This window comes from Balaenoptera musculus, chromosome 11, assembly GCF_009873245.2.
Source record: "Balaenoptera musculus isolate JJ_BM4_2016_0621 chromosome 11, mBalMus1.pri.v3, whole genome shotgun sequence".
Lineage (NCBI taxonomy): Eukaryota > Metazoa > Chordata > Mammalia > Artiodactyla > Balaenopteridae > Balaenoptera > Balaenoptera musculus.
Window position 1 is genome coordinate 78,284,945 of NC_045795.1, and position 26,755 is coordinate 78,311,699.

Consider the following 26,755-nt stretch of genomic DNA (forward strand, 5'->3'; position numbering starts at 1 on the left):
ACAGATTTAAGAGCTTACTGCAGACTACAGTAATCAAGGCAGAAATAAGCTCAAGCATTTATGGCCAGTTGATTACTGACAAGGGTGACAAGGACATTCGATGGAAGAAAGAATAGTCTCTTCAACAAATCTGTCTGGGACCACTGAATAGCCACATGCAAAAGGATGAATTTGAACCCCTACCTCACACCACATATAAAAATTAACTCAAAAGGGATCAAAGACCTAAATGTAAGAGGAAAAAAACTATAAAATGTTTAGAAGAAAACAGAGGTGTAAATTTTCATGAACTTGGATCAGGCAATTAGGCAATGGTTTCTTAGCTATGACTACTAAAAGCATAGACAACAAAAGAAAAAATAGAAGTTGGATTTCACTGAAATAAAAAACTTTCATGCTTCAAAGGACATCATCAAGAAAGTGAAAATATAACTACAGAATGGGAGAAAATACTTGCAATTCACATATCTGATAAGGGACTAGTATCCAGAATATATAAACAACCCTTACAAAGCCACAAGAAAAAGAAAAATCACCCAAGTGAAAAAATAGGCAAAAGATTTGACTAGACATTTCTCCCAAAAAGAAGATATGCAAATAGCCAATAAATACATTTAAAAAAATGCTCAAAGTTATAAGCCATTAAGGAAAAGCCAATCAAAACCACCACATGATGTCACTTCATACCAACTAAGGTGACCATAATGAAAAAGACAGACAAGAATTGAGGAGAATGTGAGAAACTGGAATCTTCATTCATTGATAGTGGGAATGTAAAATGGTGTAGCTCCTCTTGACAACAGTTTAGATTCCCTCAAAAAGTTAAACATAGAACTACCATATGACCCATCAATTCCACTCCTAGGTATATACTCGAGAGAACAGAAAATACATGTCCACACAAAAACCTGTATATCAATATTCATAGCAGCATTGTGCATAATAGTCAAAAAGTGAAAACAATGTAAATGTCTATCAATTAATAAATGGCTAGACAAAATGTGATATATACACACAACTGGTTATTATTTAGGCATGAAAAGCAAAGTATTGATACATGCTAGAACTCGGGTTAACCGCAAAAACACTGAGCTAAGTGAACAAAGCCAGACACAAAAGGTCATATGCTGCATTAATCCACTTATATGAAATGTCCGGGATATGTAAATTCATGGGGACAGAGACTAGATTAGTGGTTGCCAGGGGCTACAGGGAGGGGAAAAGGGGAGTGACTGCTAATGCATCTGGTGTTTCTTTTTCAATGATGAAAATGATCTGGAATCAGGCAGTAGTGATGGTTGTCCAACTCTGTGAATATACTACAAACCACTGAATTGTACACGTTAAAAGGGTAAATCTTATGCTGTATGAATAAGACCTCAATAAGCAAAAATTTCAAAACACTTTAATCATCCTATTCTATTTGCCATTAGATAATATTAAGTATCATGAGCACCCATTTCCAGATGTGGAAACTGAGGCAGACAGGTAAAGGGACTGCCCAGAATCACTAGAACTGGACCAACTACCTGCCCAGAGGGTCTCTTTTGAATATCACTGGTAGCATTAGAATCCAGGTTAGATAAGGCCAATTGACTTCCTCCTAGAAGAGTGAGTCTCTGATCGGCAGCTTTTAAGGAAGACATGCCCATGGTAATAGCGGACTCTGGATGAAAAAGAGTGTTATTTTCAGGGTCCCACATTGCTGGTTATAGGGTCAGAAAGAACCAAAAACCTACTTTATGCAGGAAGAAACCCCCTGTCCAAGATCTTTCCCCTAATTTGTCCCATAAAATCGGTCAGGTTTAGAACATTCTCCTTTCTGCCCCCAACTTTTAAGCTAAACCAGGTTTTCTATCTTTCAGCTCCCAGATCACACCTAGGTGTGCTTCTGCTGGGAGAAAACACCAGGTATGAACCTTGTGTCCGGACCGCTTTCTGACTCGGAAAAGCAAATTCAAGTACCTCTTAGAGTGTGGGGCAGAGGTATCCAGACGGAGTAGCGATCGGCCCCCTGAATCCTCATCAGACCTTTTGTAAATTGTGGGAGAATCAAATCATGCTACCCATTTTCTTGTCTTCTCAAACCAATCTGTCCCATCGAATCTCAGGAAACCCAAGATTTTAAGATAAATGACACACTATTACTGATGATGATTACTTCCTGGGATTTGGGCTGAAATCTCAAGTTGCATAAAGCCTTTTTTTTTTTTTTAGAGTTCTGAACTGACCTAGTGCCCCTGGGAATGTCCTCAGCCCTAGAAACTGTCTTCCCACCTAGCGGCCATGAGACTGTCACAGTCAGTAAAGCAGGTCACAGTCCTGGACATTCCAGCAACGAGGGATGGTGGGGCTTCATTTTTGAAAGGGTTAATATAAGAGGGTGGGGGGGAGTGGCCTATGGTTTTCTTCCATGCAGGAAGCACAGGACAACGTGCTGGCTATGGTGTAACCCAGGGAGCGGAGCGGAGTCTGACCTCGTCGCAGGCTGCGCAGCGCGGCTTCAGGCACTCGGCGTGGTGCCTGCCACAGTATATCTTCCCATCTTGGTAAAAGTAGATCAAATCCACCAGGAGCTCGTTGCAGACAGTGCAGATGAAGCAGGGTGGGTGCCAGCAGACACCGTGGCCGGCGCGCGACGCAAACACAGCAATGTCCCCGCCGTTGATCTGGCCTCCGCACTGCGAGGCGAACAGAAACGTCAGTAGGAGGAACACCGGCGCCCCGTCTCTCAGCGCCACGCGGGAAGGATACACGACCACCGCCGGCATCACCAGCTGGTGACTGAGCACTTACTTTCCAATGAGTTACTGTGCTACCTGCTCTACACACAGGCAGGCAGCGTTTTCTTGTCCTTCCCCCACTGCCCCTCCTGGGGCCAACACGAGGAAGATCCTGTCATTGAGAAAATAAGCAGTCCCAAAGATGGGAGAGAAAGGAAAAGTCTGCCAGCAGGAGGTCTCATTATCTTTTAGATACTGCCAACTCCCTCCAGAGGCCCAGCCAGGACTACTGCTAGAAGTAGACTGTGTGGGGTTTGGGTGATGGGTGAGTGGGGAGGGGGTTTGGAGGGCCCCTGGGAGGACGTGGAGGTCTGCACTTTGGATGGTAGGGGAGTGGGTTCATAAAAATATGCCCATCTTTAACCGTCTTCTCTAGAAGCCTTTCAGGTATGCTTTTGGCCTGCTTCCCCTACCATCTTTTTACATAGTCCTGATTGAAAAGGTACCATTCCTAAAGCCAGACTATGGAAGGGGCTTCTTCTTTCTCCCCTTCCTAAGCTTCTCGCTCATTTCCAAAGTTCCTTCCCCTACCCAGAAAGGAACAAGGCAGAGTCCCTGATGACCCACGCTTCCAGTTGCGCTTGGGATACAATGAATACGGTGCAGCCTTTGAGGGAGGAGTCAAGTGTGAGGCAACAGGTCCAGCGGGAGGCTCTCTGCTGACCACGGTGTTGGCCTGAGGTTCCCAGCCTGAGGGTCCAGCACTACGGCTCCACATGAGTGGCTGAGCTCTGGGGGTAACGTCCAAGGAGGAGAAAAGTGACCTCCAAACCTTTCCCACACCTTGGCCATCAGAAGGGTTGTGATGCTTCATAGAAAATAAAGTCAAGGTCTCATGGAATAGTCTCTGGGGCCTCATTCATGCAAGTGACCAGACATAAGAAAAGACATTACGTTATGGAAAATGCTACCCCTGCCTTTTGTGCTGACGTTGGTAGAGCTGAGGTATGCATACTGCTAAAAGAGAAACGGAGGCACACTCAAGTTTTCTGGTTTATTTGCTCCAACACTGATTCGAATTGGGCTGCAAGCATCAAACTAAAGGTGGTTGGGGGCACTCCAAGGACAGGAACCCGGGGAGAGATTTTTATAGAGAAGACATGGAAGCAAAGTGAGGAAAGTATTTCAGGGACTAGAGATAAAGCAGTCCCCTTATTTGGGAAAGCCTGGTTGGCTGCTTGCGATTGGTTGTTCAGTTTCTTTTTCTTGGATTCCACTACCCTGACTGGTTTAGGTTTTGGTCTGCTGATACAGGCTACTGAAGCATTAGAGCCACCCCAGTCCAATGGCCTCCTTGTCGAATTACTTTAACAACACAGAATCCCATTGAATCCTCACCATGATTCTATGACCTAGGCATTTGTTATCCCCATTTTGCAGCAAAACCATTAGGAAAAGTAACATGGTCACTGCCATCTGGCAGAAACACGAGTCAATCTTATGTCTTTCTGCCTCCAGGCTCTTGTCACTCGTCCATGCCACTCTTGACACCTGCCCATGAAACACCCAACCTTCCCATTGTCTTAGGGAAGTCCACCTGGACTGGTCAAGAATGACCCGAGAGTGGCAGAGGCCCTGAACTGAGCACACAGAATCTCACATCTTAACCTCTGACCACCTGCATCTCAGGGGCAGGTGTCAAGGATGAAGACCCCATCCCACTGCCAAATCTGTGGTCCTTTGGCTCCCCTGATAAGTAGCATCTCCATTCCATCCACCTGCGCCTTCCCACACTATCCCTCTGAAATCCCCAAAAAGGGCCCCCAAATGGTATCCCCTCCGCTCAGGTAGTATCTTGCCTTCTCTTCACCAATCCAGTTCGCATATTTTCAGTACGTGAATGGGTCCCCAAAGCGCTTAAGGAGTTAGATGGGGCCACTCTCTTCGCAGCAGGGCTAAGAGACGTGTCCAAAATATGACCATCAGCACCAGAAGGCTTTTGGAGGTCAAGAGGTGGGGCAGGGTGAACCCAGGCAGGCTGGATTCCCACCCTGCTTTCTTGAAAACCCTCCTCCACCATGCCCAGAGAACTCCACAGGAGAGTCAAAGAAAAAACAAATCCAGACTTCCGACTCAGTGAGGTCCTAGAAAGAATGCAGGGGGCTTCATGCACTGTGCTAAAGAACCCTCAAACCCAAGGAGATGACCATTTACCACCTGTTTAAATGGCACTGGTCCTGGGATGACCCTGGGAAAGAGGCTGACCCATGGTCCAGGCAAATTCCACTTTCTAAAGGACTCATTTTGAGATGTAATTCCATCATGTCATTCCTTTGCTCAAATCCTTCCAGTGGCTCCCTACCTCCTTCCAGTGGCTTACCCAACCCTCTGTGAAACCTGACTTCATCTACTCATTCTCTTCTTTATCCCCTCTGCCCTGCCACACTTGCCAACCTGCTGTTCCTCAAACAGCACAGAAACGGCTCCTGCCGCAGAGCCTTTGAACTTGTTGTTCCCTTAGCCACCCCCGCCCTCATTCCACCATCTGCATGACTCACTCCCCCTCAGTTCCTGCATGTCTTTGTGGGGCCTTCCCAGTCACTTTACTGTGAAAATTGCAACCACTGCACACTCCCAACACTAACCCCCTTCCCCACTGAATTTTTTCTATCTTATTTATGTTACTGTCTGACTTCTGCTCTAGAACGGAACTCCTTACAAGGGCAAGATCAAGCTTTCAAATCTTTTGTTCACGGCTGTATCCCCCAGGCCTACAAAGTAGGTTCTCGGTAAAATAACTGTTGAATGAATGAGTGAAAGGATGCCAGAGCAATCCCCTCGGCACGCCTCGGAATCCACGCTCACCTGTTCACAGATCGCTCCTGTCATGGTGACCGGGAAGGGCCTGACATTGCCACGACCCAGGTTTTCACGTTTCCGCTGGTTGCTGAAGAGCTTCAGCTCCCTCTTCTCTTCCTCATCCAGGGAGTTGCAATAGCGAACCTGGACAGACACAGAGGATGGCATGGAGGGGTCACCCTTGCTCCTGAGGGTTCCTGAAGCCCAGGCCTCAGACTGTGCTCATTAAACACACTCCCATTTGGTTTCACAGTCCTTGTGGGCACTTGAACACCACCAGGCTGGGGGCTATTTAAGTGAGTCTCTACCTGAGATTGCTGACCATCAAAAGAGCTTCCTAGAGGCTCCGAACTCCAGAGCCCCATTCTTGGGCAGGCCAATGGTCTGTAACTGTTCCTCATCCTCTGTCCCACTCTGCTCACCACACTAAGAGCCATACCATCTGGGATAGCTTTGCTGCTAGTCAAGATCTGGGACTTTCTCCTTCTTTCAAAGTGATCTGGATCTTCAAATTGATCGTGATACTTTCACCTCCATGTGCCCATGGAAATGATCCTTGACACCAAAGAATGGCTCCGGGCCAACGAGCCAGAATAGTGGTCAACGTGCTCACAGCTTCTGTTTCCCAAAATGAGATGGGAACCAAAGGCGTGATTCTGAGGAGTTGGTCCAGAGCTATCTGTGTTACTTCACGCAAGTCCCTGCATGTTTATCTGTGTGTAGGAGGGAGAGGACTGCCCGCTGGGTTCTGGTTAATGCATCAACTTGCATAAGATATTTTCCTTCTTGTCCGACACAGAAACTCACAGAATTAAGGGAGGGACATTAAAGATATTCAAATCTGCTATTTCCCATTCTCTCTTTTATTTATGCACACCTTGGGAATTTTGCTATAATCTTGAACTATTGTTTACTTAATACTGTTTTAAAAACTGACTCACTTTTTTTTACTTGAATACATTTACTTGAAAAGAAAGTATATTATGACTAAAAATAGAAAAGCAATATCACTTGTGAAAAACAGAGCGACCATAAAACTAAATACGAGACTGAAAACAAAACCACATTGCTGGATTCTAGCTGGCTACTTTTGCTTGTCGGAGATTCTGAAACGGAGGTTCTTAATGCTGTTACTTAAAAATGGAGACTAGCAGGTGTGAGATACCTGCTCCCCCCAGACTAAAATTCCCCCCTTGACAACTCAGTCACAAGGAATGAAATGCAATTGAAAAGGTAGTGAGTCTCGCATTATGTGGTTCAATATTATTTATTGCCATGGCCATGTACCAACCAAAGTCATGGATCTGCTACACTTCGGGAAACATGGTTCTAATCCCACCCCATCTTACTTTAGAATAAACTGAGCATCAGCAAGTTTAACTGACTTGCCCCGATGATTTGTCCTACAGATGGTTAAAGGGAAACCTTTGAACCAGGACTAGTTTGAAAACCACTGCAGCTGTATACATCAAAATTGTCTAATCTGGGTGAAAAAGAGAATGATCAAATATTTACTTTAGATTCACCCTCTGTCCTTAAAAAGGCCATGTCAAATGGGCAAATCTGTCTACTGGGTCACATGTAAGCAATTCTCACCAACAGGAAGACAAAATGTGAAGGGTCTCTTTTCATGAAACCACAGTTAACCATAAACAGAATTAATCATTAAAAAGCAGAAAAGAACAGATCACTTCCCTCTATCAAGTAAAAAAAGGTTAAAAAAAAAAAAAAGTCTTCATGTGGAGAAAGAACTGCAATGACCTGAACAGCCCAGAATATATGGTTACACCACTGACAATTTATGGACATGCTTTGAAAGAAAGGCACACCCCTCCTGCTTGTAAAAACCCACATTTTCAATTCCAAATTAGTTAACTGGTCATCAGGTTACAATGCTTGCTCTCTTCTTTAAAGGAGAAAGCATTATTTAAATGTGTTTTATGAAACCTGAAATAAACAATAGGAAAGGGAATTGTGACTGTCTTTCTAGGGAGTTGCTTCAGTTTTTAAGAAGCTTTTGCTCTACTTATTCAAATTCACTTTTGAGGCTCTTGATTTATTCCTTTTATTCAAATGTGGGAAGATAAAGACTAAAAAAGTACTCACTCATTTCCTCAGGGACTGAGCTTATGGGTGGGGGCAGTTGGTAAAAAGCTGGGGTCCAGCTCTCTAAAGGGGTTTTAAATTTCTCCTTTCAACTTAAAGTTATGTTTTTCTTTAAATCACAATCAGAGTTAAGCAGACAATGTGATTCTGTAGATCACTATTTTTAAAAACCAGATACTTGAAAATTAATTTCTAGTTTGCAAATCTAAACCTGCCAAGCATGATGATCTTTTAAAAGCGTATTTACAAATTTCCCTTTAGGATCAATTTGAGTTCAAAGACGATGAATGCCTGCTTACACTGCCCTGTGTCTGGGTTCAGAAAAAAGGACAGCCTGAGAGTCATACTTTCAAGAGTATAAAGGGTGGCCTTGGCAAGTTGGATTGGAAACGACAAAAACACAAATGTTCACAGCTGCAAATCTGGACATGTAACTTCTCCTGCAGTGTAAGATGGAAAACTTACATACTCATTTACTAAGAAATGATGCTGAAAATTCAAGAGAGTCTCAAAGTTTGTGCCGGACTTGAACTGCCCAGGGAATCTCAATCATCTTACAGGCTCAGGCAACCAGCATCGTATGTCCTTCAACTAACAAAACCTGGACTTGAACTTTTAAATTTTAGTGCTCCCCAGTTACCTCAAATAGCTAGTAGTGCCAGGCACAGAGGCGAATCCACTCCATAATGAGATTCTGCTTTTCGGTAACCCTCTCCAGAAGGTGTCCGACAGTTCCTTTTAGTTCTAATTAAGGAAGCTAAAACCTAAACTAAACTGCCAGAGTTTTTCGTTGGGGATCTCACTGATTGCAGCATTCTGATTATGAAAAAGGTAACGGTTCACAGAAAGTTCTAAGAAAAGTCTTCCGAAGGCCCCTCTAGCCCCTTACCTCATTGTCATGTGGCGGCAGCTGGTGTAATAGCTGCTTGATTCGAAGTTTCTCTCCAGGACTGTTGACATAGGGCACTTTCTCTTCTGGGAGACAGCTATAGTACTGGTGAACCTGAAGGATGGAAAGCACACAGATACAACTCACCCATTACTCAAACCACCTGCCCACTCCCACGTCCCGGGGAGATGATTCCCACAACAGGACACGTCTGCTTCCCGCTGCCCTCGTCCTTCGTGAAACTCAACCGCACATGAGTTTCTCACTGCAAGCAGAGAAATTCATCCTTGAAGAAAGAGTCCCACAGATCACCCATGTCTTGGGGCTTTTCCTCTCTCTGTAAGGGAAAAATAAAGCTAGCAAACTTTTCCTAGAAAAAGAGATTCTGGCAAACATGCTGGTGAACCCGGAGGGTAGGGCTTTCTCGGCAGGCTCCCCCAAGAGCTGGCTTTACCATTTTCTCTGTGAGTCTCCAGCATGTAACCTGCCTTCCTAGCCAAAGCGATGTGTCAGCGCCTGCCTTGGCGCTGGAGTCAACGCCAGTCTTTGGCGCGCGGAGAACTCTTGGGTCCCTCAGCCTCCACCTACATTAAAAGCCCTCTAGGTTTTAAGCTTTTGGTAAGGACAGGAAGCAGCTCAGATCTGTCAAAAAAAAAAAAAGAGAGTCACTGAATTCGGGATACAGAGCGTGTAATTAAAAATTGTCATTAACGTGACTTTTTTTGTACATCCTAGAATGCTCCTGTTTACAGATGTTAGGACATATTCTTACAATTTCTGAGGCTCATTCAACCCTAACAACTACTTGGGAAAGCACCAAACATCTAATTTTGCCTGAGAAAAGAAAACAGACATCCTAGCATCCAGCTGTATGTAAAACTAGGGGACAAAACTGGCCAAAACAGAAGGTATGCTTTATATAGGAGAGGCCAAAAAAAAAAATCCCACAAGCTGAGATGACATCATGGAAAATACTTTTCAACTGTCTCTCAGCATCATGACCAACTCTTGTGAAACACGGCATTCATTCAACAAAACGGAGAAGACAGAAGACTTGGGGCTCTACATTCAGCATATTGGCTACGCTCCACAAACGTGGTCACATTCCCTTGAGTTTGGGGAGCCTTGGATATGACCACACGTTCTGGGAATGCTGGGGTGAAGAGTTGCGAAAGCTCTGTCTACTTTGATCTCCAGAAACGAAATCATAATGGTTAGAAGAGAGAGGAAGAAGGTTTTGTGATAACAAAGCCTTAAAAAAAGATGGGTAAGCTATCCTTATTTTCATAACAAATGATCGTAACCATTCACCATCACGTGTGTATCATCCTCTTAATCAAATCCCAAAGGTAAACATAAACAGACTTCTTGCTGTAGACTAGCCGGCTTTGGGGACCCAGGGCCCTGCAACCCCTCCCTAGAGGCACCTGGCAGGAAGCCAAGTCTCAGGATGGGAAGCAATGGTTCCGGGTTTTGAAGGCAGCCCACAGGTTACTGGCACTCTCTCTGAGAAGAAACACAAGCCCAGATCATGAGTTAGTTTGGGGTTAGAAGCTGGCGATGAGCCCATCAGAGACTGGCACACCATTATGTGCTCGTTAGATTCGTGCCCCATATGCCTCACCAGGTAAGAGCCAGGTATATAAAGAAGCAGGCCCCGTCCCTGTGTCTTGGGGAATGGGCTTTGCCTCCCAGGTCAAAAAATGACTGGTGGAAAAGCCTTGTGGAAACATCACTTTGTCATTCTCACAGCTCCCATTATGGTTATAGAACATTAGGGACAAATGCTAATATAAAATGAATCGCTATGTGGATAAACAACAAGGTCCTACTGTACAGCACAGGAAACTATATCCTGCGATAAACCATGATGGAAAAGAATGTGAAAAAGAATGGATATATATGTAAAACCGAATCACTGTGCTGTACAGTAGAAATTAACACAACACTGTAAATCAACCGTACTTCAATAAAATAAATTTAAAAAAATAAAATGAATCACTGTGGATGCTTGATCACAAAGAGTCTGATTTGAGCTCCACTGACGTTCCTCTCAATCACCCCTCATCACTCACACACCTCTCTCTTCACTGCCCAGAGCAGTCATCTTCTGAACTGGTACCTTGAACAAGGAAGGTCTCTCTGCTACCGTCCAAGGCTGACCCAGGCTGGAGTTTTCCCTGTACCTTCTCTGCAGCATGGCCAGGTAGATCTGAACCCCCAGTCATGGCTCTGTCCTTTCCCATCCCCGTGTTCCTGAGCAAGTTAACAAAACCTCTCAGAATCCTCATCATATGACTGTGGTAAGTAAACGAGAGTGGAGACAGAGCATTTGGTCCTCAATAACAATAAATAATATGAATACACAGCAATAAGTATATTGTCCAGCCTGGTATACTCCAAATGGAACAATCCAGATCTTCCTGGCCTTCCTTCCATTTTAAGAGGTAGGGTAACACTGTCGGCTTGTAGAGTGAGACCAACCCTGGGGAGCCCCCCACTTATAATTGGTCTAAGAAAGAAGGCTGCAAGGGATAAAATGTGATTTAAGCTAGCTTGGTTTCAGGGGGAAAAAAGGTAAATTATTATAAAGATGTAGTGTTTTCTCAAAAAACCCAGCAGTATGGTAGGGCCTCTTGAGGAAATGGAAACTTCCAATGGAAGGTGATTAGTAACGGATTTCCCATCTCCCTAAGCCTGGTGTCCTTCTACCTTTGCTCTATTCTTTCCTCTCTGCAGATCTGTTCCCCACAGGACTTCAGTTTACACAAGCCCTGTTCAAGAGTCCACCCTAGACTGACTAGCTTTGCTCAATTCCACTTCCTTACAGAAGGCTCCTGCCTACCCCATCTTGGGCAAGGGCCACACCTGGAGATTGGAATGTAGAGGTTCCATGCCATTTTAAGACTGGAGGATAAAGGAGTCCCAACACATGATTGGACTAAGGGGGAGGCAGTGATGGAGAGCTCTAGAGATATTTAGGTGGTAAATAAATACCTCAGTATGCTGACATCCATCTTAAAGACTGAATTCTTAAGTCAACAGAGGCAGTGACTACTCTTGTGGAACACCTTTCCTGGCTGGACATCTTGTGTTGCCTTTTTTTAAAAGAAATTTTTATTTATTTTTATTTATTCATTATTTTTGGCTGCGTTGGGTCTTCGTTGCTGCGCGCAGGCTTTGTCTAGTTGCAGCAAGCGGGGGCTACTCTTTGTTGCGGTGCTCAGGGGCTACTCTTTGTTGCGGTGTGCAGGCTTCTCATTGCGGTGGCTTCTCTAGTTGCGTTGCACGGGCTCTAGGTACGCAGGCTTCAGTAGATGCAGCACGTGGGCTCAGTAGTTGTGGCTCACAGGCTCTAGAGCGCAGGCTCAGGAGTTGTGGCGCACGGGCTTAGGTGCTCCGCGGCATGTGGGATCTTCCCAGACCAGGGCTCAAACCCGTGTCCCCTGCATTGGCAGGCAGATTCTCAACCACTGCGCCACCAGGGAAGTCCCAACATCTTGTGTTGCCTTCTATAATTGCAGCCTACTCATCACCACCACCGAAAACGCATCTTTTCTACCAGTATTCCCATAACTCCTTCAATATAAAATGTGCTAACATAATTTCTCACAAGGCAACCAATAATTTGGCAGATGACTTAAAAACTTACCTGCTAAAATACTCCATTTATCAAACCAAATCAGCTAATTATTAATTAACAACCTACCAAATCACCCCCATATCACATGGTAGGTGATCTGACTTGCTGTGAGGCAGGAGAGTGAGTTGGTCCTTTACCACGTCCAGTTCTCTTTAAAGCCTGTTCAAGTCCAGGAGTAAAAATAACCCCCCTTCATGGTGGCTTCTGTGTCTCCTCCTGGTGTTTAGAAGCTGGACTTTGCAAGCTCTTCATTGAGCAAAGGGGATTAGCAGACAGATGGGAATGAGGGAGAAACGGCTCTCTTTCCCAATCTGTCTCTGGCTGAACATGGAAATGCCACATGCACGGAAATGTTTTGGCATCTTCCATAATAAAACTACTGTATAGCTCAGAACAAACACCAATCATACCAATAGTAAGGGGAAAATATTTAGTATACTTTCTGGCACTACAAAAGTGAAAATTGGCACCACCCATGAAAACCCTGCAGATTGCTCATTTTAGCCCAAACATGTTTCACTTCTTAATTTTTACAAGTAAATAGTCAAATCCAATAGAACTTTGTCAGTGATGATCATTACCCAGCTATTATCCGGCAGGTCGATAACTTGATTTTTCTTCCTGTGTATACTGAGTATATTTCTCCAAACGCAGGTCTGTGGACCGTGCTAGGAACTTCGCTCCATTTACAGATTCCCAGGTAGAGATGCCCTGTGATTGTGCGCTGGGTGTAGCCACAAGAGGTACATCTCCTCCAAACAAAAGCATCCTGAACACAATAAACTGGCTTAGGAAAACAAAATAACTGAAGGCCTTTATTTAAAGTGTTACTCCCAACAGCGAGGTTTGGCAATAACGTCAGTCTGTGTCAGACGGATTGTAAGAGCTTTAGTCAGTGTGCAAATAAAGTCTGCAAAGCAAGACCTCACCCAGCTGGAAAGACTGGGTTTGTCAGAAGGAACTGCACATTTGGCAGCACTTCTGCCTGAGCAGAGATGGAAGCCAGGGAGTCAATGGCTCCTCGTTGGAGAGAAACGTGCTTTACTTAGAGCGGTGGTTCTCAAATGTTAGCTCCCACCAGAACCACCTGGAAGGCTTGTTAAAATACACATTTCTAATTCAGGGGGCCTTGGGGGGCGAGGGCGATCATTTCCATTTCTAACCAATTCTCAGGGGATGCCCCTGCTGTTGGTTCAAGGGAGCCCATTTGAAGAGTTTTAGAGTCACCCAAGTGTTTTCCTTCAACAGCCAACCCATGGGATTGCCAGGCACCCCAGGAGATCCAGAGGAGGCAAAAGAACTTGTTCAATTTCACTCAGTTTTGTACATGTCTCCTTCTACACCTACACATACACTTAAGCAGGGGGATTCCACCAGTTCCTACAACAATGAGAAATCCTAATGGCAAAGTGCTCAGATTTTGGGGTGGTACATTTTCCATATCAAAAGCATTCCTATTTTCTTAGAGCGGGAACCCAACAACGAAGTCAGAATTTTGGGGCTGAATTTAGAACCAACTGTCCTTCACTGTCCAAATGAAGGAAGGGATCAAGGAACGTATTTTTTTATTGAGTTGCTCTTATGCCTGAAGTGTTTTTATATACAGTGTCTTGTGAACCCTCCCCACAGCCTGGAGGTGGTACATTACACTCATCAGATTGAGAGTCACACAGCTAAAACATGGTAGGGCCACTTCTGAACTTGGCTTCCTCATCCTCTCCCTCTGTTTTACATGGATTCTTGGGCTTCTTTATCAAGGGGAAAAAAAAAAAAAAAAAAAAGACTAGCAGATGGATGGAAAAGAAGACAAAAAGATATAGTAAATTCCTAATATGTCTGCATGATTGACCACAGAAACGAAAAACATGTTTTCCTTTGGTGTTCTCCATAACATAACCAACATATGGTTCAAAATGAACTGACAGTAAGTAAAATGATGTGCTCCAAATTAAACAGTCTTTCCACACCACCATGGTACGACGGTGTAAGGGAGTTCTGGCAGAGATGGCTGCCCAATATCATATCCATTTTCTTTTCTTCCTTAATTAGAATACTATCATTTTACTTAGAGCATCAATATGCCCAGCTAAGGACAATATTTCTGTACCTCTGGAGTGGCTACATGTGGCCACCTGAATAAATTCTGGCCGATGACATGTAAAGATGTGACTTCTGGGAGAGCTCTTTTAAAGGAGGCCAAGAGGGTGACAAAGGTCTTTTTGCCCAATTTCCCCTTCCTTCCTGCTTCCTGGCTGCAATGTACACACAACAGCAGGAGGTCCAGCAGCCATCTTATACCATGAAGTAACCTTAAGAATGGGAGTTTCTGAATATACCACAGAGCCATCATACTAGCCCTGGGTTGCCTATCACTGAACTTCTTTAGGCAATAAGAGAAATAAACTAGTTCTTTATTTACATTTCAGTTACTTGGAAGTGAATGCAATTCCTAATGATAGAGCAATAGTTCTCAAATGTTAGCATACTACAGAATCATTTAGGGCCCTTATTGAACATTATTCCTATTTTTATCCCTCTGGGTCTGAAATAGAGCCCAGAATTCTGCATTCTTAATAAAAACCTCACACCCAACCAGGAGAAACACTGCTTTAAGGGGAAAGCAAATGTGAGTTTACAAGGTAAAGGTAAAAACTCCCGGAGTGTAATCACTAATGTGGGCTGACACATTAGGAAGGTTTTTTTTTTTTTTTTTAAATTATTATTTATTTATTTATTTATTTTTGGCTGTGTTGGGTCTTTGTTTCTGTGCGAGGGCTTTCTCCAGTTGCGGCAAGCGGGGGCCACTCTTCATCGCGGTGCGCGGGCCTCTCACTATCGTGGCCTCTCGTTGCGGAGCACAGGCTCCAGACGCGCAGGCTCAGTAGCTGTGGCTCACGGGCCCAGCCGCTCCGCGGCATGTGGGATCTTCCCAGACCAGGGCTCGAACCCGTGTCCCCTGCATTAGCAGGCAGATTTTCAACCACTGCGCCACCCGGGAAGCCCTAGGAAGGTTTTATAAAAGCCCATCTTAACTCAGAGACTAACTAGAAGATTGAGCCTTTATTTCACATTCTGCCTCTCTCACAGAAGCTTGGAACCTTGGTTAATCTACCTCAATCCGGGGAGGCAATATCTAGCATACGCCTGAGGTCTCAGAAGGCAGGTGCTACAGAGAAGGGAGAGATGTTGCGTGAATTGGAGGCACATGGTGGTTTTTATGAAAACTGCACACTAGTTCCCAAATGGGGACCTGGAGAATAATCAGGTAGCATTATACCTATGAGCACGGGGTGACAGGCTGCTTCTGAGGGCCCGTTTGTTCATTTGGCTCCCACCTGCCCGAATTTCATTACCCAAGCAATAGGAGAAAAGTGTTGTTAAGCAGCGTCTAAGAGGTAAATCATACCGAGTTTGGCTCCTTCCCTTTTCTCCTGGAGACGCGCATTATAATTTTAATTGGTTTACTCAGGAAGTAATTTAGGAAATAACAGTCTAAAACCTAATGCGTAACCAATGTCTGCATCGCGCTTAAACTCCCATAGGATTAGGATCAAAAATCAAGAATAAAAGCTCATCTGGGGTATTTTCAAAGAAGAATATTTCAAAGACCCCTTCTTTTCTTTTTTGCTCACAGCCGATGTCTGATTCAACAGCAAACCATGTCAGATTTAGGTTCAAAATATACCCAGAATCCAGTCACTTTCCCCCATCCCCTCACAACCAGTCCAGCCCTGACTAAGTGCTCACTGGAATTATTGCCACGGCTGCTTCTGGACCCTGGCTTTCACCTTTGTGCCCTTTGCAGGTGATTATTCAGCAAGAACAACCCCATGTGAAGATAAACCAGGTCACATCACTCACTGCTCTTCTCAAAACCCTTCATGACTTCCCATCACCCTCTGATTCAAAGCCGAAGCCCTCACTATAGGATCATGATCTGGCTTCCGGAAGAGCTGGCTGATCGTATCACTTGCTACACTCTTCCCGTTCAGTCCTGCTCACAAGGGCCTCCTTGCTGTGCCTCTCACCTCAGTGCCTTTGCACTAGCCATTCTCTGCTGCAAACGTTCTTCCCCCAGAATTTACAGGATGCCTATTCTCACTTCTTCCAGTCTTGGCTCAAAAGTCACCTTAAAAGACAGGTAGGTCTTCCCTGATCCCAATATATCAGTACCTCCCCCTCTTACTCTTTAGACCAACGCTTCTCAACTGGGGCTAATGTTGACCCCCAAGGGATATTCGGCAATGTCTGGAGACATTTTCGGTTGTCACAACTGGGGTGTGTGTGTGTGTGTGCGCGCGTGTGTGCACAGAAAGTGCACAGAAGTGTGACAGAAAGTGGGTCAAGGCCAGGGATGCTGCTAAAGCTCCTACAATGCATAGGGTGGTTTCCACAGTAAAGAATGATCTGGATCAAAATGTCACTAGTGCTGACAATGGTAAACCCTTAACCTGCTTTTCTACAAATAATTTACCAGTTGCTGATACATAATCTACTTGTTCATTGTCTCTCTTTTCCCTCTGGAATGTGAATGCCTGGGGCTTTGTGCACCATCTATCCCCAGAAAAAGGTGTCACACACAGTAGGCGCTCAACAAATGTTTGCTGAATGAATGCGTGCTGTGTTCAGATCTCATCTCTCTGCCTTTCTGGTTTATCAATGGATGTGAACAGGCACAGGCAGCAACAGAACACACAGGTGAGGTTTCAGGAGGAACCAGAGTAAAGCTCACAGAGCTTCCCTTTCACGCCACCCAAGCCCTTGCTTCTTCACCAGAGATCACTGATGTGGGATGCATGATGGAGACGCTAAGAAAAGGATGAATAAAATAACTGTCAATGTACTGTTTCTTTAAGAGGAAGGGACAAAAGCAACACCCCTTTTGATTTGAAGCCAGAGAACTTCTTTCAAGTTGAGTCAACTCTGTTCAAAGAAATTAAAGAAAATAATCACATTACGTCCTAAGCAGGTACTGGGATTCAAAATCAGGTGAGTTGTTCTGCAGCTATGGCTGTCTGCGCTCACATGCTCGCTCCCTTTCCAATCCTTGTCGTTAAAATTGCAGCTCTATTTACAATAGCCAGGACATGGAAGCAACCTAAGTGTCCATCATCGGATGAATGGATAAAGAAGATGTGGCACATATATTCAATGGAATATTACTCCGCCATAAAAACAAACGAAATTGAGTTATTTGTCCATTTGGATGGACCTAGAGTCTGTCGTACAGAGTGAAGTAAGTCAGAAAGAGAAAAACAAATACCGTATGCTAACACATATATATGGAATCTAAGAAAAAAAAAAAAAAAGGTCATAAAGAACCTAGGGGCAAGACGGAAATAAAGACATAGACCTACTAGAGAATGGACTTGAGGATATGGGGAGGGGGAAGGGTAAGCTGTGACAAAGTGAGAGAGTGGCATGGACATATATACACTACCAAACGTAAAACAGATAGCCAGTGGGAAGCAACCGCCTAGCACAGGGAGAGCAGCTCGGTGCTTTGTGACCAGCTAGAGGGGTGGGATAGGAAGGGTGGGAGGGAGGGAGATGCAAGAGGGAAGACATATGGGGATATATGTATATGTATAACTGATTCACTTTGTTATACAGCAGAAACTAACACACCATTGTAAAGCAATTATACTCCAATAAAGATGTTAAAAAAAATTTTTTTTAATTTAGAGTATTAAACTTCAATGTCTAGTTAGAAAATACTTTCCATTTAGTTTGGAGCATTATCTGACAGTTATTTATTTTATCCTGTCTTAAAGAAGAGGTCTTAGAAACGGAAGAACTGGGAATTTCAATACTCTCCCTTTAAGGTGCAATTACAAGACTGCCCCACCTCAATTTTACCAAAACACTTTGCAGAATGTCTACACATTTGCATATATGCTACTAAAAATTCCCCAACAGTTGCTTACTTTTTGGATAACAGTTTCAATATTGCCTTTAGACAAAATACACACGTACATGTGTATGAAAAAGCAGGGTAGCAGTTTCTTAGAGTGGCTAAGTGTTTGGACTCTGGAGTCACACTGTTTGGGTCTGAATAATGGACTGAACACTTCCCATGTGTACACAGTTGGGCAAATTTTTTATCTCTTATAGAGTCAATGTTCCTATCTGTAAAATGGGGATAATAATATTTACTTTGAAATATTGCTATGAGGCTCAAATGTTATACAGGCACACATCATTTTAGTGAGCTTTGCTTTACTGTGCTTTGCAGATATGGTGTTTTCTACAAATTGAAGGTTTGTGGCAATCCTGCGACAGGCAAGTCCATCAGCACCATTTTTCCAATAGCATTCTCTCACTTTGTGCCTCTGTGTCACATTCTCTGGTAATTCTCCCAATATTCCTAACTTTTTCACTGTTATTTTATTAGTTATAATAATCTGTGATCAGTGATTTTTTTTTTCCAAGAAAGCAAATCGAGGATTTATTAAGTGATAGTATGCTCTCAGGGGAGAATGGGCATATTCGGGTGAGTAGCTGCTGTGATCAGTTACTACTGTAATTGCTTTGGGACACCACGAAGCACGCACATTTATCGAACTTAATTGATAAATGTTGTGTGTGTTCTGACTGTTCCACCAACCAACCATTCCCCCATCTCTCCCTTTCTGCTTGGGCTTCCCTATTCCCTGAAACACAACAATATTGTCATTAGGCCAATTAACAATCCTACGATGGCCTCTAAGTGTTCAAGTGAAAGGAAGAGTTGCACATCTCTCACTTTAAATCAGAAGCTAGAAATGATTAAACTTCGTGAAAAAGGCGTGTCGAAAGCTGAGATAGGCTGAAATCTAGGCCCCTTTCTCCGAACAGTTAGCCAAGTTGTGAATGCAAAGAAAAAATTCTTGAAGGAAATTAAAAGTGCTGCTCCAGTGAATACACAAATGATAAGAAAGCAAAACAGCCTTATTGCTGATATGGAGAAAGTGTTAGTGGTCTGGATAGAAGATCAAACCAGCCACAACATTCCCTTAAGCCAAAGCCTAATCCAGAGCAAGATCCTAACTCTCTTCTATTCTGTGAAGGCTGAGAGAGGTGAGGAAGCTACAGAAGAAAAGCTTGAAGCTATCAGAGTTGGTTGATGAGGTTTAAGGAAAGAAGCCTTCTCCATAACATAAAAGTGCAAGGAGAAGCAGCAAGAGGTGATGTAGAAGCTGCAGCAAGTTATCCAGAAGATCTAGCTAAGATGATTCATGAAGGTGGCTATGCTAAACAACAGATTTTCAATGTAGACAAAACAGCCACACATTGGTAGAAGATGCCATCTAGGACTTTCATAGCTACAGAAGAGAAGTCAGTGCCTGGCTTCAAAGCTTCAAAGGACAGGCTGACTCTCTTGTTAGGGGCTAAAGCAGCTGGTGACCTTAAGCTGAAGTCAATGTTCATTTACCATTCCGAAATCCTACGGCCCTTAAGAAGTATGCTAAATCTACTCTGCTTGTGCTCTATAAAGGGAACAACAAAGCCTGGATGTCAGCACATCTGTTTATGACACGGTTTACTGAATATTTTAAGCCACTGTTGAGACCTACTGCTCAGAAAAAAAGATTCCTTTTAAAGTATTACCGCTCACTGACGGTGCACCTGGTCACCCAAGAGCTCTGATGAAGATGTACAATGAGATTCATATTGTTTTCATGCCTGTTAACACAGACCCATTCTGCAGCCCACAGATCAAGGAGCCATTCTGACTTTCAACTCTTATTATTTAAGAAATACATTTCAGAAGGCTATAGCTGGGAAAGAAAGTGATTCCTCTGATGGATCTGGGCAAAGTCAATTGAAAACCTTCTGGGAAGGATTCACCATTCTAGATGCCAGGAAGAACATCCATGATTCATGAGAAGACGTCAAAATATCAACATTCACAGGAGTTTGGAAGAAGTTAATTCCAACCCTCATGGATGACTTTGAGGGGTTCACGACTTCAGTGGCGGAAGTAACTGCACGTGTGGTGGAAATAACAAGGGAACTAGAATTAGGAGTGGAGCCTGAAGATGACAATGATTCGCTGCAATCCCATGATAGAATTTTAACAGATGAGCCCTTGCTTCTTATAGATAAGCAAAGAAAGTGGTTTCTCGAGATATAACCTACTCCTGATGAAGGTGCTGTGAAGACTCTTGACATGACAACAAAGGATTTAGAATAGTACGTAAACTCACTTGATAAAGCACTGGCGGGGTTTGAGAAGACTGACTCCAATTTTCAAAGAAGTTCTGCTGTGGGGAAAATGCCATCAAACAGCATTGCCATGCTAGAGAGAAACTGTTCGTGAAAGGAAGAGTCAATCTGTGCAGCGAACTTCATTGTTGTTTAATTTTAAGAAACTGCCACAGCCGCCCCAACTTCAGGAACGACCACCCTGATCAGTCAGCAGCCTCACTGTCAAGGCAAGACCCTCCAGCAAAAACATTACAGCTTGTTGAGGGCTCAGATGATGGTTAGCATTTTTAAGCAGTAACGTGGTTTTTAATTAAGGTATGTACATTTTTTTTGACATAATGCTGTTGCACACTTAATAGACTACAGCATAGTATAAATATAACTTTTACATGCACTGGGAAACCACAAAATTTGTGACTTTATTGCAATACTTGCTTTACTGTGGTGGTCTGGAACTGATCCTGCAAATCTCTGAGGTCTGCCTGTAATGTAACTAGCAAAAAGACAGGCACACAGTGAAGGATCTATATTTCTTAGCTTCAAAGCAATCTAATCCATAAGTCATAAATGTCTATATTATGGACCGAACTGTGCTGCCCGCCTCCCCATTCACACGCTGAAACCGTAAGCCCTAATGTGATTGTATTTGGAGAAAGAGCCTTTCAGGAGGTATTAAGGTTAAATGAGGTGACAAGATTGGGGCTGTAATCAGAAAGGACTGATATCCTTCTAAGAAGAGGAAGAGACACTAGGAGTGCTCATGCACAGAGAAAAGGCCATGTGAAGACACAGCAAGAAGGCAGCCGAATGCAAGGCAAGAGAGGTCTCACCAGAAGCCAACCCTGCCCGCACCTTGACCTTGGACCTCCAGCCTCCAAAACTGTGAAGAAAAAAATTTCTGTTGTTGAAGCCACCCAGTCTGTGGTATTCTGTTAAGGCAGCCTGAGCAGGCTAACAGTCTACTGCATGCAAGGAACCCTGGAGTACTTGTGTGGAAAGGACACACACACACATAAGAAACTACCCCTGGTTGAAGGAAGTTATATTTCAATAGAGTGTATAAGACAAGTAGGCAAATGACTATAATGCAGAAGCCATTAGAGGCAGAGAAAAACACTTCAGAGTTTCAAAAAACAATAAATCAATCCTACATCTGTAGCATTTGCCCATTTCCATGGTATAAATAATCCTACTAGGGCTGACTTCAAGCTACCAATGTGACATCACTGCATGTGGGATTGGGAAGAGATGCATACAATTATACAATATTTCTACTGTATGGATCTAATAAACGAAATAACCTCAAGAGCACAGATAATAGTAAAATATGGGAAAGTAATCATGAAGTGATGAGGTCTGAGTATTTATTACCTTTGTTTTTAATATAGTTTAATTATAAGTTTATATAATTAAGTTTTAAGAATGGCTGAATTTAACTGGCTTACAAAATACCTGAAAACGGACCAATTGGATCTTGTGATACTGTATAAGCCAGTCCCAGTATATCATTGTTGGAAACTTATAAGTCCGCTTCTTGGGCAAACTCTCTTTAAAAAGGTAAGAAGACAAGAACAGTAGAGAGCTGTAAACATAATTAGTCCACATTCCACCCTCCCCCCACTATTATTACTAAGTATAGATTCACAATGTCATGTGGAGCCATTTTGAAAAAAAGTTTAGAGAGCAGCAACTGAAGATATCCTAGGACAAATTCAACTTTTAAACTAAGAAGTGACGCGTAACGACATGCTGTAATTCCAAGAAAAATTCATTCTTACATAGACTGGAGTTTGCTTTCACAGAACACTGTTGGAAAGCCATTTTAAAATACAGGTGATCTTTGTTTGGAATCAGTTCATTTTAAGGCAGTTTCATTTCTGCACATTAAAATAACAAGGTTGTGAACCCACGGAAAAATATGAAAACTAAGGAGCTCATTTATACATTATGAAGTAGGTATTTCTGACCTCCAAGGCTACTTTCAGCCTCAGTTACGCTGCTTGCCTCATTAAGTTTCAAACGTATCTGTGGATACAATTGTAAGAATTTAGTCTTCCCTGTTCTGAGAAACCAAATGATCAGCGAAGGTAAAACGCTGGCCTACAGGTTCAAGGTTAGATAATGTTCATAAAACTCTAAATGTCCTATATTATGCCATTTTAGAGGAACAGGGAGGAAGGAAAGTTTGGTTAGGATGAGCTAGATATGCCACAGTAACAAACACCACCAAAATATCACTGGCTTTGCGCCAAAGTTGATTTTTAATTAAGAAATTAAAAAATTTTTTTCTTACTGTGGTAAAACATATATAACATAAGATTTGTTATTTTAACCATTTTAAAGTATACAATTCCGTGGCATTAATTATAATCACAAAGTTGTACAACCATTTCCACGATCTATTTTCCAAAACTTTTTCATCATACGAAACAGAAACTCTCTACCTATTTAAACAATAATTCCCCATTTCTCCCTCCTCGCAGCCCCTGGTAGCCTCTAATCTGCTTTCTGTCTCTGTGAATTCACCGAGTCTGGCTATTTCATCCAAGTGGAAGCATACAATGTTTTTCTTTTTGTGTCTGGCTTATTTCACTTAGCAAAAGGTTTTCAAGGTTCATTCATGTGGTAGCATCTATCAGAACTTCATGACATTTTATGGCTAAATAATATTCAAAATTTTTACCCCCCTGAAGGAAACCATCAATTAAACAAAAAAACAACCTACCGAATGGGAGAAAATATTTGCAAATGATGTGACTGGCAAGGGGTTAATATCCAAAACATACAAACTGCCTACACAACTCAATACTGAAAAAACAACCCAATCAAAAAGTTGGCAATAGACCTAAACAGACATTTTCCAAAGAAGACATACAGATGGCCAACAGGTACACGAAAAGATGCTCAACATCACTAATTAACAGGGAAACGCAAATCAAAACCACAATGAGGGATCAACTCACACTGGTCAGAACGTCCATCGTCAAAAAGTCTATAATAATAAATGCTAGAGAGGATGTGGAGAAAAGGGAACCTTCCTACACTCTTGGTGAGAATGTAAATTGGGGCAGCCACTATGGAAAACAGTATAGAGGTTCCTTAAAAAACTAAAAGCAGAGCTACCATGTGATCCAGCAATCCCACTCCTGGGAAAAGATGAAAACTCTACTTCAAAAATGATACATGCACCCCGATGTTCATAGCAGCACTATTTATAATAGCCAAGACATAGAAACAACCCAAATGCCCATCAACAGACAGCTGGCTTGTGTGAAAAGATGTGGTATACCTATACAATAGAACATTACTCAGCCATAAAAAAGAATGAAATATTGCCATCTGCAGCAGTGTGGATGGACCTAGAGAATATTATACTTAGTGAAGTCAGACAGAGAAAGACAAATACTATGTGACATCACTTATATGTGGAATCTAAAAAATAATATAAATGAATCTATATACAAAACAGAAACAGACTCACAGACACAGAAAACAAACTTATGGTTACCAAAGGGGAGAAGAGAAGGGAGGAGGGACAAATTAGGAGTGTGGGATTAACAGATGTACACTATCATACTTGATGAGCAACAAGGATTTACTGTATAGCACAGGGAGTTATTCAATATCTTGTAATAATCTATAATGGAATGTAATCTGAAAAAATATATAACTGAATCACTTCGCTGTACACCTGAAACTAACACAATACTGTAAGTCAACTATACTTCAGCTTAAAAAAATTTTGCCCCCTGCACCTGTCTGGGAATGACTGTGAAAGTGACACGAATATTGATTTTGGCGTTACAAACAAATTTTGAGAGAGAGGTGAATGTGCAGATACCTAATCCATGAATAATGAGGATGGACTAGATTACGACCTATCTGACCTGCTCAGGAGAAAGGGGCTGAGCCAGGATTTAAATTTAGGTCTTACTTCAAAGCTCATTTTCTTTCCGCTTCACCCCACTGTCTCCCTAAACCAGTCACAGGATCACACTCTGCCCTGAGCAACTGATGACTCCATACCCAGTGCAGACACAGTTCATCCTCCAAGCCTGTGGTTCCTGTTAAAACCTAGAATAATAAACAGACTAGAGAGGCTGCTTCATCATGAAAGCCACATGAACCAAGTGGAATTCCAAAGACGATGGAGATCAACAGTGCTATCTGCTAATGTGTCTGCTTTGAATATTATGTGCATAATGTTATGTAGTAAAGGTCATGTGAAGTGACTCAAGCTTGACAAACTTTTTCTCTTTGAGGTCTATGCAAGAGAAATGTTAATATGCCCACGTCCATCCCCGACAAAGGCCTGTGGTCCTTGAAGTGAGTGCTCTGACTCCCCAGACTATATTGTTAAATTTTATTATTTTATTTCATGTATTTATTCATTTTGTGGTAAAATACACATAACACAAAATTTACCACTTTAACCATTTTTAAGTGGCATTAAGTACACTGTTGGGCAACCATTGCCACCAACCATTTCCAGAACGTTTTCATCTTCCCAAACTAAACCTCTGTACCCATTAAGTACTAACTCCCCACTTCCCCTCCCTCAACCACTGGCAACCACCATTCTCCTTTCCATCTCTATGAGTGTGACTAGGGTTCAGAGTGATTTTTATTACATGTTGGTGCCAAATGTTCTTTTGCAGTAACACTTCTCTGATATTATGGTGAAAATCAGTGGGGAAATAAAATGAATCAGGCAATGTATCGACACTTACATTTAAGTCCTTTTATAAGCAACTTTCCTTCTGTTTTTAATAAAACAATTAAAGAGAGCAGGGGAAACTTTGGCCTCACCCATCAGAATCTATAACAAATGAGAGTATCGTACTGTGTTTCCACTGAGAAGACCCATTAAATAAATCACTACTAATACCTGGGGAAGTAATTTCTCCTGAATTTTCAGCCTTGGGACATTGACTCAATATTTTACAGATCACAGAATTCCCATTACACAGCACCTCTTTCTAGCTCATGACAGTCTTCTGATTGCTCTTGGAGCGGCATGAGAAGCAACCAATGCTAGTCAATAATTGCAAGAGAAGAGAACTCAACATCAACTAGGCTTAGACCCAAATAAGCAGTTCCAGCAGGCATTCTTCAGCATTCTGACATCCCTGACACCTGGTCTAAAACAATGCTCATCCACGTGCTATCTTAGTCTCTTCCAAAATAAACAGATATTGTTTTGTGGTTAGCCAATGACAGTGCCCAGTTGTAGAAGCAAACTTCAGTCTTGGTCTCTGTTATAATTATCTCCTTTCCCCCTGTTGCCTATAGGATTCTTTACCGTTGTTTTAGTTATTCTACTGATAGTTCATCTAAACCATTTTTGGAAACAGGAAATGAATCAAAAAGAAAGAAGGCCTAATTTTAAACATCCATTTTTTTTTAGGAAGTAGAGTTTCAGGATCGGTTCTTACCTATGTTAAATGAAAGAAGTAAAGCTGTAAACAACAGACATAAAATGATCTTAAAATTGTTAGTATAAAATTACCAGTATTCAACACCCATTTATGATAAAAATTATCCAGAAAGTGGGCATAGAGGGAACATACCTCAACCTAACAAAGGCCATATATGACAAACCCACAGCTACCTTCATACTCAGTGGTGAAAAGCTAAGCATTTCCTCTAAGATCAGGAACAAGACAAGGATGCCCACTCTCACCACTTTTATTCAACATCGTTTTGGAAGTCCTAGCCACGGCAATCGGAGAAGAAAAAGAAATAAAAAGAATGCAAATTGGAAAGGAAGAAGTAAAACTAACACTGTTTGAAGATGACATGTTATTATACATAGCCCTAAAGATGCCACCAGAAAACTCCTAGAGCTAATCAATGAATGTGGTAAAGTTGCAGGATACTAAATTAATATACAGAAATCTGTTGCATCTCTATACACTAACAACAAAGTACCAGAAAGAGAAACTGAGGAAACCATACCATTTACCACTGCATCAAAAGAATAAAATACCTAGGAATAAACCTACTTAGGGAGGCAAAAGACCTGGACTCCAAAAACTGGAAGACACTGATAAAAGAAACTGAAGACAACACAAACAGATGGAAAGATATACAGTATATACTGTGTACTTGGATTGGAAGAATCAATATTGTCAAAATGACGATACTATCCAAGACAATCTACAGATTCAATGCAATCTCTATCAAAATACTAACAGCATTTTTCACAGAACTAGAACAAATAATTTTAAAATTTGTATGGAAACACAAAAGACTTCAAATAGCCAAAACAATCTTGAGAAAGAAGTACAGAGCTGGAGGAATCATGCTCCCTGACTTCAGACTATACTACAAAACTACAGTAAT

At 42.4% G+C, this 26,755-nt stretch overlaps 1 protein-coding gene across 3 annotated transcripts in view; it reads right to left on the reverse strand.

The window, feature by feature from the left end:
* The window catches only part of PRICKLE2 (prickle planar cell polarity protein 2), a 337,544-nt gene that overhangs the window by 53,943 nt on the left and 256,846 nt on the right, over window positions 1-26,755 (reverse strand). For all 3 annotated transcript variants that reach the window (XM_036870260.1, XM_036870261.1, XM_036870262.1), the window contains 3 exons: window positions 8,578-8,691; window positions 5,589-5,726; window positions 2,478-2,681 (listed from right to left, as the gene is read on the reverse strand). In XM_036870260.1, the coding sequence (XP_036726155.1) occupies window positions 2,478-2,681; window positions 5,589-5,726; window positions 8,578-8,691 (456 nt within the window). The remainder of the gene's footprint in view (window positions 1-2,477; window positions 2,682-5,588; window positions 5,727-8,577; window positions 8,692-26,755) is intronic.